General features: G+C 47.7%; 1 protein-coding gene across 3 annotated transcripts; it reads right to left on the bottom strand.

Moving 5' to 3' along the window:
- Positions 1-1,928: 1,928 nt before the first annotated feature.
- On the bottom strand, positions 1,929-14,821 carry CCL26 (C-C motif chemokine ligand 26). 3 transcript variants are annotated; one of them, XM_055292839.1, is made up of 4 exons: positions 12,880-12,909; positions 4,505-4,655; positions 4,289-4,403; positions 1,929-2,192 (listed from the first exon to the last, which is right to left on the bottom strand). In XM_055292839.1, exons 2-4 carry the CDS (start codon positions 4,575-4,577, stop codon positions 2,096-2,098), a joined length of 285 nt encoding a protein of 94 aa, XP_055148814.1. In that variant the 5' UTR covers positions 4,578-4,655; positions 12,880-12,909; the 3' UTR covers positions 1,929-2,095. The 3 variants fall into 3 exon arrangements, with proteins under 3 accessions (XP_055148814.1, XP_055148813.1, XP_063465299.1); XM_055292838.1 differs by lacking the exon at positions 12,880-12,909 and adding an exon at positions 14,692-14,821 and having other exon boundaries at positions 1,941-2,192; XM_063609229.1 differs by lacking the exon at positions 12,880-12,909 and having other exon boundaries at positions 1,941-2,192; positions 4,505-4,770.
- Positions 14,822-15,880: the final 1,059 nt, after the last annotated feature.

The raw sequence follows: 15,880 nt of genomic DNA, 5'->3' as shown, positions 1-15,880 counted from the left end.
GGTGGAGGGGAGGTGTGATTGTCAAGGGGTAAATGGAGGGAGATCTCCGTGACACTGGAATAGATCGGGATCTCAGTTGCTATGATGTAAATCTATACACGTGATAAAATGACAGTATGACAGAACTGTGCACCCGCTTTATACCAACGTCAATTTCCTGGGTTTGATATTGCATTATAATTATGTAAGCTGCAGCCACTGGGATAAACTAAATAAAAGATAGATTTGGGGCCTGGGCACGGTGGCTCACACTTGTAATCCCAGCGCTTTGGGAGGCCGAGGTGGGCAGATGGTTTGAGCCCAGGAATTTGAGACCAGCCTGGGCAACATGGTGAAACCCTGTCTCTGCCAAAAATACAAAAGTTAGCCAGATGTGGTGGACCATGCCTGTAGTCCTATCTACTTGGGAGGCTGAGGTGGGAGGGTCACCTGAACTCAGGGAGGTAGAGGCTATAGGGAGCTGTAAGTATGCCACTGCACTCCAGTCTGGGTGACAGAGCGAGACTCTGTCTCAATAACAAAAAAGATACACCTGACCTCCCCATACTATTTTTGCAACTTCTTGTAAATCTATAACAGTTATAGATATTAATAATTAATAACTATAAACAATAATTATAGATTCACAAAAAGTTGCAAGAAATTGCAAAAATAATAATTATTATTTGATTTGATTTTTTTGTTATTTATTTATTTATTTATTTTGAGACAGAGTCTCACTCTGTTGCCCAAGGTGGAGTGCAGTGGCGCGATTTCTGCTCACTGCAAGCTCCGCCTCCCAGGTTCACACCATTCTCCTGCCTCAGCCTCCCTAGTAGCTGGGACTACAGGCATCCGCCACCTCGCCCTGCTAATTTTTTGTATTTTTAGTAGAGATGGGGTTTCACTGTGTTAGCCAGGATGGTCTCAATCTCCTGACCTCATGATCCACCTGCCTCGGCCTCCCAAAGTGCTGGGATTACAGGCGTGAGCCACTGTGCCCGGACTTTTTATTTTTTATTAAAAAAATATTTTTGAGACAGGGGCTCACTCTGTCACCCAGGCTGGAGTGCAGTGGTGTGATCTTGACCCACTGCAACCTCTAACTCCTGGCCTCAAGTAATCCTTCTGCTTCAGCCTCCTGAGTAGCTGGGACCACAGGTGTGTGCCACCCCACCTGGCTAATTTTTTGTGTTTTTGTAGAGACAGGGTTTCACTGTGGTGCCCAGGTTGGTCTTTATTATTATTATTATTTGAGACAGGGTCTTGCTCTATTGCTCAGACTGGAGTGCAGTGGTGTGATCATGGCTCACTGCATCCTCAACCTCCCAGGCTCAAGTAATCCTCCCACCTCAGCCTCCTGAGTAGCTGAGACTACAGTCACACGCCACCACGTCTGAGTAATTTTTAAATTTTTTTGTAGTGATGGTCTCACTATGTTGCCCAGGCTGATCTCAAACTCCTGGGCTCAGGTGATCCTCCTGCCTCAGCCTCCCAAAGTGCTAGGATTACAGCCATGAACCACTGCATCTGGCTGATTATTTTTGTAAAAAGCTTATTTAAGCTATATAGACATACACACCCTCAGTTTGGTAGGTAGATAATATTCACATTTACTAATTAGTGTCTTGCTTCCTTAAGAGAAAACGATGCCAAACACGGAGCTACTACATTTACATGGCACTGACAGGCTGTGAGGTGTTGCACAGAACTTACTTTTCCAAATAAACTAAACTTTTTCTCTAAATAATGTTAAAACATTCAGCGAACATTTTACCAAAATGTATTAAAATTACCCTTGCTTTTTTTTGCACAAACAAAAACCCACGGCAGAATTCAGTATCAGGGTCTGCTCGGGGGTTGGGGACCTCCCAGGCAACCAGCCATCCATATTGAATCAATTTTCTTTCCTTAAAGAAAACTCGGGTTTTGTGGACAAAAAATGTTACGAACAAATCAACTCTATGAACAACTTTTATTAAAATAACTCTGGGAGGAAACACCCTCTCCTCCCCAGCGGGCCCATGGAAGCTTCAGAAAAGATTCCGCAGGCTCCCCTGAGGGCCGCAGAGCCAAGAGCAGGGTCCAGGGGTCCTCGGATGAAAATTCAGCGGAGTCACAATTGTTTCGGAGTTTTCAATAAAGAAATGTATCTTTGTGCCCATTTTTTCTTTGGATGGGTACAGACTTTCTTGCCTCTTTTGGTAGTGAATCTGTGAAAAAGAGACACGGATAAGTTAGTATTGAGACTCTGCCTCCTGGGATGGGATAGAAAGGGAAGGAGGGGCAGCTCTCTCACTAATCATCTGGCTTTACCACAAACTTGTTGCTTTCTGTCCCTGTCCCCTCTTCTCCTGGGCCTTGCCTCCCTCCTCTTTGCTATCTTGATTTCCACTGGAAACTATGCCTCCAGACCCACCTCTCCCAGGTACCGTTTACCATTTTCCACCAGTTCTAGCCTGCAGCATGTAACCTGCATCAGGACACTTAATTTTTTTTTTTTTTTTTGAGACGAACTCTCGCTCTGTTGCCCAGGGTGGAGTGCAATGGCATGATCTCAGCTCATTGCAACCTCCATTTCCCATGTTCAAGCGATGCTCCTGCCTCAGACTCCCAAGTAGCTGAGATTATAGGTACACAACAGCACACCCAGCTAATTTTTGTGTTTTTAGTACAGATGGGGTTTTGCCATGTTGGCCAGGGTGGTCTCGAATTGATGACCTCAGGTGATCGGCCCGCGTCGGCCTCCCAAAGTGCTGAGATAACAGGCGTGAGCCACCATGCCTAGGCTTTATTTTATTTTTTATTTTTTTGAGACAGAGTTTCGTTCTTGTTCCCCAGGCTGGAGTGCAATGGCGCGATCTCGGCTCACCGCAACCTCTGCCTCCCAAGTTCAAGTGATTCTCCCGCCTCAGTCTCCCAAGTAGCTGAGATTAACAGGCATGTGCCATCATGCCCAACTAATTTTGTATTTTTAGTAGAGACAGGGTTTCTCCATGTTGGTCAGGCTGGTCTCGAACTCCCAACCTCAGGAGATCTGCCCGCCTCAGCCTCCCGAAGTGCTGGGATTACAGGCGTGAGCCACCACGCCCGGCCTATTTTATTTTTTTTTTGAAACAGTTTCTCTGTTGTCACCCAGGCTGGAGTGCAGTGGCGCGATCTCTACTCACTGCAAACTCTGCCTCCTGGGTTCAAGCGATTCTCCTGCCTCAGCCTCCAGAGTAACTGGGCTTATAGGCCTGCGCCACCTCACCCAGCTGATTCTTTCATTGTAATAGAACAGCTTTGTTGGGATATAGTTCACACAGCACATACAGTTGACTCTTGAACAACACGGATTTGAACTCTGTGGGTCCACTCACAGGCAGCCTTTTTCCAACCAAAGGAGGATAGAAAATACAAAACTCAGTGATGCAAAACCTGCATAAATGCAGGGGAAATTGTATGCTGAAATCCTGGCACCAATCCCCTGTGGTTACTGGGGGATAACTGTAATTCACTCTTTTTTTTTCCTTTGTTAGGGATGAAGTCTGTTTGTGTTACCCAGGCTGGAGTGCAGAGGTGTGATCATACCTCACTGCAGCCTTGAACTCCTGGGCTCAAGCGATCGTCTAAACCTCCCTACCATGTACACCTCCACCAATTTAAAGGCTATAATTATAATTCAATGGTTTTTAGTATAGTCATAGATTATGCAACCATCAACACAATCAATTTTAGGATATTTTCATCACCCCAGAAAGGAACCCTGCACTCAACATGTCATTTAATTGTTAGCCACATTTTCAAGGTTATTTATCATAGCTGATGATTCCTGAGCTCCTTACTTCACTGTGAGTTTATTAAAAGTGGGGGTTGGCTGGGCCCAGTGGCTCACACCTGTAATCCCAGCATTTTGGGAGGCTGAGGCGGGCAAATCACATGAGCTCAGAAGTTCCAGCCTGGCCAACATGGTGAAATTCCGTCCCTACTAATAACAAAAAAAATCAGCTGAGCATGGTGGCATGTGCCTGTAATTCCAGCTACTTGGGAGGCTGAGGCAGGAGAATTGCTTGAACCTGGGAGGCGGAGGTTGCAGTGAGCCAAGATAGTGCCATTGCACTCCAGCCTGGGCAACAAGAAAGAAACTCCATCTCAAAAAGAGAAAAAAAAGAGTCAGGTTCTACTTGAAGCTCAGAGTCACACTTGTTAGTGTGCAGAGGTGGAGTTTCCAGGTTCCCATCCCAAGGCTCATCCTGGGGGTCTGCCCAGCACCCATCCTGTTCCATGTCTGACAGGGCCCCTGAAAGCACGTCCGAGAAATACTCACATCACAGCCCGCTGGGAGCAGCTGTTACTAGTGAATTCATAGCTGCGCACCCAGGTCCAGGGAAGGGGCTTGTGGCTGTATTGGAAGCAGCAGGTCTTGGATATGTCACTCCCACCTAAAAATCAGGGAGAACAAGGGATTTGGAGATACTCCTTTCCATCCACTCCCAGGCGGTCCAGGAAGGAACCCCAGGAGGGGAATGGGCCAGCTACGTACGTGTGGCAGTTCTAAGGTGAAGACTCAGGAGGCAGGCCAGGAGCACAGCAGAGGCCAAGGAGAGGCCCGTCATGATGATGCAAATCAGGCCCTTCACAGGTTTCTCCCAAACTCCTCCTGCCTGATCCTCTTTTATGAGACTGAGACGGCCCTGAAAACAATTCCAGAGAATTTTGTGGTTGGGAACAGAAGCAGCACTTTTGACCCAACAAAGGAAAAGCAATCTAATACTCATAGGAATGTAATTAGACAGTGAAGAAAGATAATCTGGGGCTGGGCTTGGTGGCTCACGCCTGTGATCACAGCACTTTGGGAGACCGAGGTGGGCGGATCCCTTGAGGTCAGGAGTTCAAGATCAGCCTGGCCAACATGGAGAAACCCTGTCTCTACTAAAAACACAAAAATTGGCCGGGCATGGTGGCAGGCAACTCTAATCCCAGCTACTCCGGCGGCTGAGGCAGGAGAATCACTTGAACCTGGGAGGTGGAGGTTGCAGTGAGCTGAGATGGCACCACTGCACTCCAGCCTGGGCAACAGAGTGAGACTCTGCCAAAAACAAACAAACAACAACAAAAAAAACCAACCAAACAAACAACAAAAAAAAACAAGTGACAGATGGTAGAGATCCCTTTAATTCCATCAACAGGGACAAAAAAGGAAGGGAACTTGGGAGAAGAGCAGGGGCAGGCAGGCCCCAGGGGGTCTGGTTCCCAGTGCCGTTGGCTGAGTCAACACTTCCTTGTTTAAAAATAAAAAGCAGAGGAAATTAAGTAATATTCCAGTGAACTGAACTAAGTTACTTTATAGCACAATTGGTTGTTGAAGATAGGTTTCTGGCTCTTGGGCAAAGTTTTGTTTTCTTTCTAAGCATTGCTTATCTCTGTGTGGAGCTCTGGATGGTCTCAAGATGTGAGCATAGAGTAGCCCAACCTCGACAATGGATATTTAAAAACATGGTCCAGGCAGGTGCCAGCCCATCTTCTTGGGGCCACACCTGTAGGGCCAGGGCTGGCTGGGGGCATTTGAGAGATCTCGTCTAACAGATCCCAAACCTGACAGATCATCACGATCACCCGAGGCTTAAAAACAAAACAAAACAAACAAACAATAACAAAAAATTTTATATATATATATAGGGTGAGAGAGAGAGCCTGGCCAACATGGTGAAACCCCATCCTTACTAGAAATAAAAAAATTAGCCGGGCATGGTGGCGGGCACCTGTAATCCCAGCTACTAGGAAGGCTGAGGCAGGAGAATCACTTGAACGCAGGAGGCAGAGGTTGCAGTAAGCCGAGATCCCGCCATTGCATTCCAGCCTGGGCAACAGATCAAGACTCTGTCTCAAAAAAGAAAAAAAACAGAGATGAGTTCTCTCTGTGTGGCCCAGGTTGGTCTTAAACTCCTGGCTCAAGTGACTGTCTCACCTTGGCCTTCCAAAATGTTGGGATTACAATGAGCCACCACATCTGGCCATACCTGGTTAATTAATTTTGTGTGTGTGTGTGTGGGGCCAGTCACAGTGGCTCACGTCTGTAATCCCAGCGCTTTGGGAGGCAGAGGCAGAAGCAGGGAGATTGTCTGAGGTCAGGAGGTTGAGATCAGCCTGGCCAACATGGTGAAACCTCGTCTCTACTAAAAATACAAAAATTAGCCAGGCTAATTTTGTGGTGGCTCATGCTTGTAATCTGAGCAACTTGGGAGGCTGAGGCAGGAGAGTCACTTGAACCTGAGAGGCAGAGGTTGCAGTGAGCCAAGATCGCGCCATTGCACTCCAGCCTAAGAAAAAAGAGTGAAACTCTGTCTCAAAAAAAAAAAAAAAAAAAAAAAATTTGTAGAGCCCAAAGGTTACCAGGCTGGTCTCAAATTCCTGGCCTCAAGGTGATCTGCTCACTCCAGCCTCCCAAAGCACTGGGATTATAGGGGCGAGCCACCACACCTGGCTTCAGCCAAATTTTTAAAAGAACTTAATGAAAGTTTGTGATAGTCAGAGCTATTGTAGGTGGGAAGAGGATAGATGGTGAGTTGCCTGTCACTCAAACCAGGCAGAACAGTCTGGATGATCATGAGAGGGTTGTTTGTTTTTGTTTTTGTTTTTATTCAGATGGAGTTTTGTTCCTGTTGCGTACGCTGGAGTGCTATGGCGCAATCTCAGCTCACTGCAACCTCTGCCTCCCAGGTTCAAGCAATTCTTGTTACTCAGCCTCCCAAGTAGCTGGGATTGCAGGCGTGTGCCACCACACCCAGCTAATTTTGTGTTTTTAGTAGAGATGGGGGTTTCACCATGTTGGTCAGTCTGGTCTCGAACCCCTGACCTCAAGTGATCCACCCACCTCAGCCTCCCAAAGTGCTGGGATTACAGGCATAAGCCACCATGCCCAGCCGTCTGTTTTTTTGAGACAGAGTCTTGCTCTGTTGTCCAGGCTAGAGTACAGTGGCATGATCTTAGCTCACTGCAGCCTCCACCTCCTGGGTTTGAATGATTCTTCTGCCTCAGCCTCTGAGTAGCTAGGATTACAGGCATGCACCACCATGCCTGGCTAATTTTTGTATTTTTAGTAGAGACAGGGTTTCACCACGTTGCCCAGGCTGGTCTTGAATTCCTGACCTCAACTGTTCTGCCCGCCTCGGCCTCCCAAAGTGCTGAAATTGCAGGTGTGAGCCACCCCACCCGGCCTATTTTTTTTTAATTAAATAAAAATTAACTGAGTATGGTGGCACGTGCACCTGTAGGCCTAGCTACCCAGGAGGCTGAGGCAGGAGGATCACTTGAGCCCAGGAGTTCAAGGCTGCAGTGAACTATGATCATGTCACTGCACTCCCGCCTGGGTGACCGAGCAAGACTCTGTCTCTTTAAAAAAAAAAAAAAAAAAAAAAAAAGTATCGGTCGGGCATGGTGGCTCACCCCTGTAATGCCAGCACTTTGGTAGGCTGATGGGGGTGGATACCTTGAGGTCAGGAGTTCAAGATGAGTCTGGCCAACATGGTGAAACTCCGTCTCTACCAAAAATTAGCCAAGCATGGTGTCGCGTGTCTGTAATCCCAGCTACTTGGGAGGCTGAGGCAGGAGTATCGCTTGAACCGGGAGGCAGAGTTTGCAGTGAGCCGAGATCACGCCACTGCACTCCAGCGTGGGCGACAGAGCAAGACTCCATTTCAGAAGGAAAAAAAAAAATTCTTTTTTGACTGAAATCTATATTCCCATTTCTTCTACCTATTGACCCTGTTCTTTACAAAAATGCTTAACTTGTCTTTCATTTTGGAAGATAAAGGAAATTGAGGCTTAGGCAGATTTGAAGACTGTTGTTTTTATTTTAGTTCCTCTAGCAGGCCCTGAGACAAGGATTCTGGTGCAAGTCATTTATTTGGGAGGTGATTCCATGGGAGCCCCAGGAGAGGAGGGGGAAACTGAGGCAAGGAAGCAGAGGCAGCAACGCAAGGGGAGTTATTAAGCAGGGCATGGCGTGAGCAGCCAAGGAGTTCTGGGAGCCTGTGCAGGGCAGACCTCAGAGCTGGCCTAGCCGGGGGGTCAGGTACCCCCCAGTTCCCTGCTGTTACTGGTTGAGGGCTGCACCCCACACTCCTGGCTTGTGTTATGAGCGAACCGAGGGTTCTCTGTGACCAGGAACAAGGCCCTCAGGAAGAGTCCCCAGGAAGTGGCCTTTGGTTTACAAAAGTGACTGCTGAAGGGGTACGGGGAGTTGCCTGACAGTATCTGCTGAAGCCATGATCATGTTTGCCCCGATGTTCTCTTCTTTAGACTGAACTTTCCTTGTTTTAATTTTTTTTTTCTTTGAGGCTGAGTCTCATTCTGTCACCCAGGCTGGAGTGCAGTGGCTGAAGGCATCCTCCCACCTCCCAAAGTGCTAGGAGCGGTGAGCCTCAATCCTCCATGGCCTTCTTATAAAGACATATTGGATTTAGAGCCCACTCTAATTCAGTGTGTCCTCCTCTTCACTAATTACTTCTGCAAAGGCCCTATTTTTAAATTAGTTCACACTCTTTTTTTTTTTTTTTTTTTTTTTGAGACAGAGTCTCACTCTGTTGCCCAGGCTGGAGTGCGGTGGCACAATCTCGGTTCACTGCAGTCTCTGCCTCCCAGGTTCACATGATTCTCCTGTCTCAGCCTCCTAAATAGATGGGATTACAGGTGCACACCACCATGCCCGACTAATTTTTGTATTCTTGGTGGAGATGGGGTTTCACCATGTTGGCCAGGCTGGTCTTGAACTCCTGAGCTCGGGTGATTCACCTGCCTTGGTCTCCCAAAGTGCTGGGATTATAGGTGTGAGCCACTACACCAGCCAAAAAAATTTTTTAATTAGCTGGGGCTGGGCATGGTGGCTCATTCCTGTAATCCTAGCACTTTGGGAGGCCAAGGCAGGAGGATCGCCTGAGGTCAGGAGGTGGAGGCTGCAGTGAGCTATGATCGCATCAGTGAACTCCAAAAAAAGAGGAAGGAAAGAAGGAAGGAAGGAAGGAGGGAGGGAGGGAGGGTGGAAGGAAAGAAAGAAAGAAAGGAAGGAAGGAAGGAAGGAAGGAAGGAAGGAAGGAAGAAAGAAAGAAGGAAAAAAAAAGAAAGAAAGATAATGGCTGAGGCATGAACACTTTACAAGAAGGAAACCCACATGGTGAATATAAAAAGCAACTTGGTTTTATTAGTCATCACAGAAATACACACTTAAACCGCAATGTGCCACTATTCACACGCTCACCAGAATGGCTACAATGGAAAAAGACGGAAAACATCAAACGTTAGTGAGGATGTGGTGCATGGCAAGTCATACTGCTGGGGGGAATGGAAAACTACTGGTAGTATTTATTAAAGCCAAACATATGCACACTCTATAATCAAGCAATTCCACTCCTAGGCATGTACCCATCAGAAACGTGTTCATGGCCGGGCGCGGTGGCTCACACCTGTGATCCCAGCACTTTGGGAGGCTGAGGTGGATGGATCACCTGAGGTCAGGAGTTTGAGACCAGCCTGGCCAACATGGTGAAACCCGGTCTCCACTAAAAATACAAAAAATTAGCCGGGTGTGGTGGTGGGTGCCTGTAATCTCAGCTACTCAGGAGGCTGAGACAGGAGAATCGCTTGAACCTGGGAGGTGGATATTGCAGTGAGCCGAGATTGCACCACTGCACTCTAGCCTGGGCAACAAGAGTGAAACTCCATCTTAAAAAACAGAAACAAAAACGTGTTCCTATGTCCACCAAAAGACACACACTAGAATATTCATAGCAGCATTATTTATAATAGCTCCAAACTGGAAAGGACCCTCATGTCTGTCAATAGTAGAATGGAAAATAAATTGCCATTTAATAACATAATACAATACTATTCCGCAGTGAGAATGAACTACAATTATACGCAACTCACAATCTAATGCTGAGGGGAAAAAGTCAGATATAAGCCAGGTGTAGTGGCTCACACTGCTAATCCCAGCAATTTAGGAGGCCGAGACAGGAGGATCGCTTGAGCCCAGTAGTTGGAGACAAGCCTGGGCAATATAGCAAGACTCCATCTCTACAAAAAGTAAGAAAAATTATCTGAGCTTGGTGGTACATGCCTGTGGTCCCAGCTACTTGGGAGGCTGAGGTGGGAGGATTGCTGGAGTCCAGGAGTTCAAAGCTCAGGCCTACCCAACAGAGTGAGATCCTGTCTCAGAAAAAAAAAGAAGAAGCTAGATAAGAAAGAATAATGTTGTAGGATTCCACCTGTGTAAAGTACCAAACCAAACAAGCAAAACTAATCTTTTTTTTTTTTTTTTTTTGAGATGGAGTCTTGCTCTGTTGCCCAGGCTGGAGTGCAGTGGCGCGATCTCGGCTCATTGCAGCCTCTGCATGTTGCCACCATGTTTGCCCAGGCTGGTCTCGAACTCCTGGCCTCAGGTGATTCACCCACCTTGGCCTCCCAAAGTGCTGGGATTACAGACATGAGGCACCGTCCCCGGCTGACATATGTATTTCAATTACCTTGGATAGGTACCCAGATGTGAGGTTGCTGGGATGTACTGGCAATCCTATTGCCTATTTGAACTTTCTGAAGAAACTCCGTGCTGTTTTCCATAATGACTGAACCAATTTACATTCTCACCAACAGAGTAAGGGTTCCCTTGTCTCCACATCTCATCAACACTTATCATTTGTCCTTTTTAAATGTCTTGTTCTAATTCAGACATGGTCTCACTCTGTCACCCAGGCTGGAGGGCAGTGGCACGATCATAGCTCACTGCAGGCTTGACCTCCTGGGCTCAAGCGATCCTCCCACCTCAGCTTCCTGAGTAGCTGGGACTACAGGTGTGTGTCACCACGTCTGGCTAGTTTCTGTATTTTTTTTTTTTTTTGGTGGAGATGAGGTTTTGCCATGTTGCCCAGGCTTCACTTGTCTTTTTGATAAATAGCCATTCTAATGGTGTGAAGTGATATATCTCACTGTGGTTTTGATTTGCATTTCTCTAATGATTAGTGATGTTGAGCTTTTTTTTTTTAATGTACCTGATGGTCATTTGTATGTATTTGAAAAATGTCTATTAAGGCTTCTTTGCGCTTTTTTTTTTTTTGAGACAGAGTCTTGCTCTGTTGCCCAGGCTGGAATGCAGTGGCTCAATCTCAGCTCACTGCAACCTCTGCTTCCCAGGCTCAAGCTATTCCCCTGCCTCAGCCTCCTGAGCCACCATGCCCAGCCCACAAAACTAATCTTTAAAGGATGGGAGTCATGCGGGGCGCGGTGGCTCATGCCTGTAATCCCAGCACTTTGGGAGGCCAAGGGGGGGGGGCGGATCACTAGGTCAGGAGTTCGAGACCAGCCTGACCAACATGGTGAAACCCCATTGTCAGGCCTCTGAGCCCAAGCTAAGCCATCATATCCCCAGTGACCTGCATGTATACATCCAGATGGCCTGAAGTAACTGAAGAATCACAAAAGAAGTGAAAATGGCCTGTTCCTGCCTTAACTGATGACATTGCCTTGTGAAATTCCTTCTCCTGGCTCATCCTGGCTCAAAAGCTCCCCCACTGAGCACCTTGTGTCCCCTGCCCCTGCCCGCCAGAGAACAACCCCTTTTGGCTGTAATTTTCCACTACCTACCCAAATCCTATAAAACAGCCCCACCCCTATCTCCTTTCGCTGACTCTCTTTTCCGACTCAGCCTGCCTGCACCCAGGTGATTAAAAAGCTTTATTGCTCACATAAAGCCTGTTTGGTGGTCTCTTCACGCAGATGCGAGTGAAACCCATCTCTACTAAAAATACTAAAATTAGCCAGGTGTGCTGGTGTGCGTCTGTAATCCCAGCTACTCAGGAGAATCGCTTGAACCCAGGAGGCAAGATTGCAGTGAGCCAAGATCGCACCACTGCACTCTAGTCTGGGCAACAGAGCAAGACTCCGTCCAAAAAAAAAAAAAAAAAAAGAAGAAAAAAAAAGATGGGAGTCAGAAGAATGGTCACCCTTTGGGGCAACTGACTTAAAGAGGTTTCAAGGGGGAGTTCTAGGGGCTGGTATGCTCTGTTCATTCATCTGGGTGCTGGTTCACCTTTTAATCCTTGTGGAAATTCTTTGAGCTGTACTCTTAGAGTTTGCATACCTTTCTTTTTTCTTTTTCTTGTTTTTTAAGATAGGCTCTGACTCTGTCACCCACGCTGGAGTGCAGTGATACTGTCATAGCTCACTGCAGCCTCAACTTTCCAAGCCTCAAGGGATTCTCCCTCCTTAGCCACCTGAGTAGCCAGGACTACAGGTGCGCACCACCGTGCCCAGTTCATTTTTTGATTTTTTTTTTTTCTTTTTGTAGAGATGGGGGGGTCTCTGTGTTGCCCAGACTGGTCTCGAACTCCTGGCCTCAAGTGATCCTCCTGCCTCAGCCTCCCAAAGTGCTGGGATTACAGGTGCCAGCCACCGTGCCTGGCCTGTGTACTTTTCTATATGTATATTATATTTCAATAAATTAGTAAAGAGGAATGAAATGATATGGCGAATAAACAAGACAAATCATTCTGCAGTTAAGGAAGTGTTATATGGGAGCAATGGCCTCATTACGTTCTCTCCCTCCTTCCTTGAGATGAGAATATTTCTCTCTCTCTCTCTTTGCCGCTCTTCTGGGAACATCTATCTCTCTTTTTCTTTTCTTTTTTTGGCCAGAATGTTTCTCATTTCAAGGGAAAGTGCTGGCTGGCCACAGCATGTCAGCCCCCAGCTGGTTTCCATACTTCTGCCTTTCCCTGCCTTTGGCAATGGAGTCTATCCTCTGAAAATTCTCTCCTACAACGAGAAACCCCCACACTGTGCCCCCCTCCCCACCACCAAACAAGGCCCATTACTTCCTTCCAAACCCCAATCTGGCAGGTTCCCAGAAACAAAGTCCCTGACCCTTACCCGGGGTCTTTGGCTCAGCCTCAATTCCAGATTCCTGGCTCATACTCCAGAGCTTGCTGGTGCCGCTCCAGTCCCTGGGATCTGCGGTACCCCGGGACCCCAAGTCAAGACCTCCTCTTGGCTTACGTAAGGACATTTGCAAACAGCCATTCCCAAATAACTCACATTTCTGAGGTTCTGGGTGGACAATGAATTCTTGGGGTATGTTATTCAACCCAGTACAGATGTATTGCAGAAATAATCTCCTATCCTACAGGTTGGCTTTCTACTTCTTACGGTTCTCCCTCCCTGCCTCCCTCCCTTCTTTCCTTCCTTCCTTCCTTCCTTCCCTCCCTCCATCCCTCCCTACCTCTCTTTCTTTCTTTCCCTTCTTTTATTCTTTCTTCCCCAGCTCTCTCCCTCCTTTTCTCTTTTCTTTCTTTCTTTTTTCTTTCTTTCTGTCTTTCTTTCTTTCTTTTTCTCTTTCTTCCTTCCTTCCTTCCCTCCCTCCCTCCCTCCCTCCCTCCCTCCTTCCTTCCTTCCTTCCTTCCTTCCTTCCTTCCTTCCATCCTCCCTTCCTCCCTCCCTCCCTCTATACCTCTTTCTCTCTCTTTCTTTTTCTTTTCTTTGCAGTGGTGCAATCATAGCTCCCTGCAACCTCAAGATCCTGGGCTCAAGCAATCCTCCCACCTCAGCCTTCTGAGTAGCTGGAACTACAGGCATGCACCACCATGTTCTGCTAACTTAAAAAAATTGTAGAGATGGGGTCTTGCTGTGTTGCCCAGGCTGGTCTTGAATTCCTGGCCTCAATCTCCTGGCCTTAAGCGATCCTCCCACCTCAGCCTCCCAAAGTGCTAGGATTACAGGCAGGAGCCACTGTACCTGGCCTCTTATGGATGTCTTCTAATGGATTTTAATATAGTTTTATTTATCAACTTTCCTCCTGTATGGGTAAGTGATTATACCCTGTATATAAAACATTTGAGGCTGGACATGGTGGCTCACACCAGTAATCTCAGCACTGTGGGAGGCTGAGGCAGGCAGATCACTTGAGGTCAGGAGTTTGAGAACAACCTGGCCAACATGGTAAAATCTTGTCTCTACTAAAAATACAAAAATTAGCCAGGTGTGGTGGTGAGTGCCTGTAGTCTCAGCTACTCAGGAGGCTGAGGCAGGAGAATAGCTTGAGTTTGGAAGGCGGAGGTTGCAGTGAGCCAAGATCATGCCACTGCACTCTGGCCTGGGCAATAGAGACTCCATCTCAAAAAAAAAAAAAATTTGAGTCCCTTCACCCAAGGGGCATGTGTGTCTATAAATGGCTTCTGCTGAAACTCCTCTTTTTTTTTGTTTGTTTGTTTGTTTTGTTTTGTTTTTAGACACAGTCTTGCTCTTGTCACCCAGGCTGGAGTGTAGTGGCACAATCTCAGCTCACTGCAACTTCTGCCTCCCGGGTTCAAGCAATTCTCCTGCCTCAGCCTCCCGAGTAGCTGGGACTACAGGCACCCACCACCACATCTGGCTAATTTTTGTATTTTTAGTAGAGACGAGGTTTCATCATGTTGGCCAGGCTGGTCTCAAACTCCTGACCTCGTGATCCGCCTGCCTCGGTCTCAAACTCCTGACCTCATGATCTGCCCGCCTCAGCTCCCAAAGTGCTGGGATTACAGGTGTGAGCCACCGCGCCTGACCGAAACTCTTTCTTGGTACTTGTGTCCGAGGCCCCCTCAGTCAGGACCTTGAGTATGCCCTTGACGTCAGCCCATAGCTGGTGGCCCTGGCTTCCGCTCTCTTCCCTCCAGGCCCTTCCCTGTGGCTGAAGCCCCTTCCCCGTACCCTCCAAGTTGCTGCCCGGGCTCCAGGTTCCTCTGTGTGGATCTCCCAGAAGCCCCCATTTGCTGTGGTTCCCAGGGTCTAGGCTGCCATCTGGGCTTCCTACTTCTTGGCCTCTCAAAGTGCTGGGATTATAGGCATGAGCCACCAAGCCTGGCTGTCAGTTTTAATGAGGTCATAAGGATGGGACTCTGATCCAATATGACAGGTGTCCTTATAAGAAAAGAAGCCACCAGGCATGGGTGACTCATGCCTGTAATCCCAGCACTCCCAGGCGGGAGGATTGCTTCAGCCCAGAAGTTCAACAAGTAAGTAAGGTTTTTTTCACCCCTTTTTTATTTTGAGACAGGGTCTCACTCTGTCACCCAGGCTGGAGTGCAGAGGTGTGATCACAGCTCACGGCAGCCTCCACCTCCCCAAGCTCAAGTGATTCTCCCATCTCACCCTCCCAAGTAGCTGGGACCACAGGCATGCACCACCACACCTGGCTACTTTGTTTTTATTTTTATTTATTTATTTAGAGACAGAGTCTCGCTGTGTTACCCAGGCGTGTTACCCACGATTTCAGCTCACTGCAGCCTCCGCCTCCTTCTGGCTCAAGCAATCCTCTTACCTCAGTCTCCCGAGTAGCTGGGACTACAGGCATGCCCCACCACACCCGGCTACTTTCTGTATTTTTAGCAGAGATGGGGTTTCACCACATTGGCCAGGCTGGTCTTGAACTCCTGACCTCGGGTGATCCACCCACTTTGGCCTCCCAAAGTGCTGGGATTACAGGCGTGAGCCACCGTGCCTAGCTGTAAGTTTTAATGAGGTCATAAGGATGGGACTCTGATCCAATATGACAGGTGTCCTTATAAGAAAAGAAGCCACCAGGCATGGGTGACTCATGCCTGTAATCCCAGCACTCCCAGGTGGGAGGATTGCTTCAGCCCAGAAGTTCAAGACCAGCCTGGTCAACATAGTGAGATCCCATCTCTACAAAAAATAAAAATTAGCCAGACATGGTGGCACACACCTGTAGTCCCAGCTACTCAAGAGGCTGAAGCAGGAGGCTCCCTTGAGCCCAGGAGTTTGAAATCAGTCTGGGCAATGTAGTGAGACCCTATCTCTACATAAAATACAAAAACTAGCCGGGTGTGGTGGCACATGCCTGTAGTGCCAGCTACTTGGGAGGCCGAGGCAGGAGGAT

Source organism: Symphalangus syndactylus, chromosome 9 (assembly GCF_028878055.3).
Source record: "Symphalangus syndactylus isolate Jambi chromosome 9, NHGRI_mSymSyn1-v2.1_pri, whole genome shotgun sequence".
Taxonomy (NCBI): domain Eukaryota; kingdom Metazoa; phylum Chordata; class Mammalia; order Primates; family Hylobatidae; genus Symphalangus; species Symphalangus syndactylus.
The sequence above is the reverse complement of the archived record's forward strand: the minus strand, read 5'-3'. Positions and strand labels throughout refer to the sequence as shown.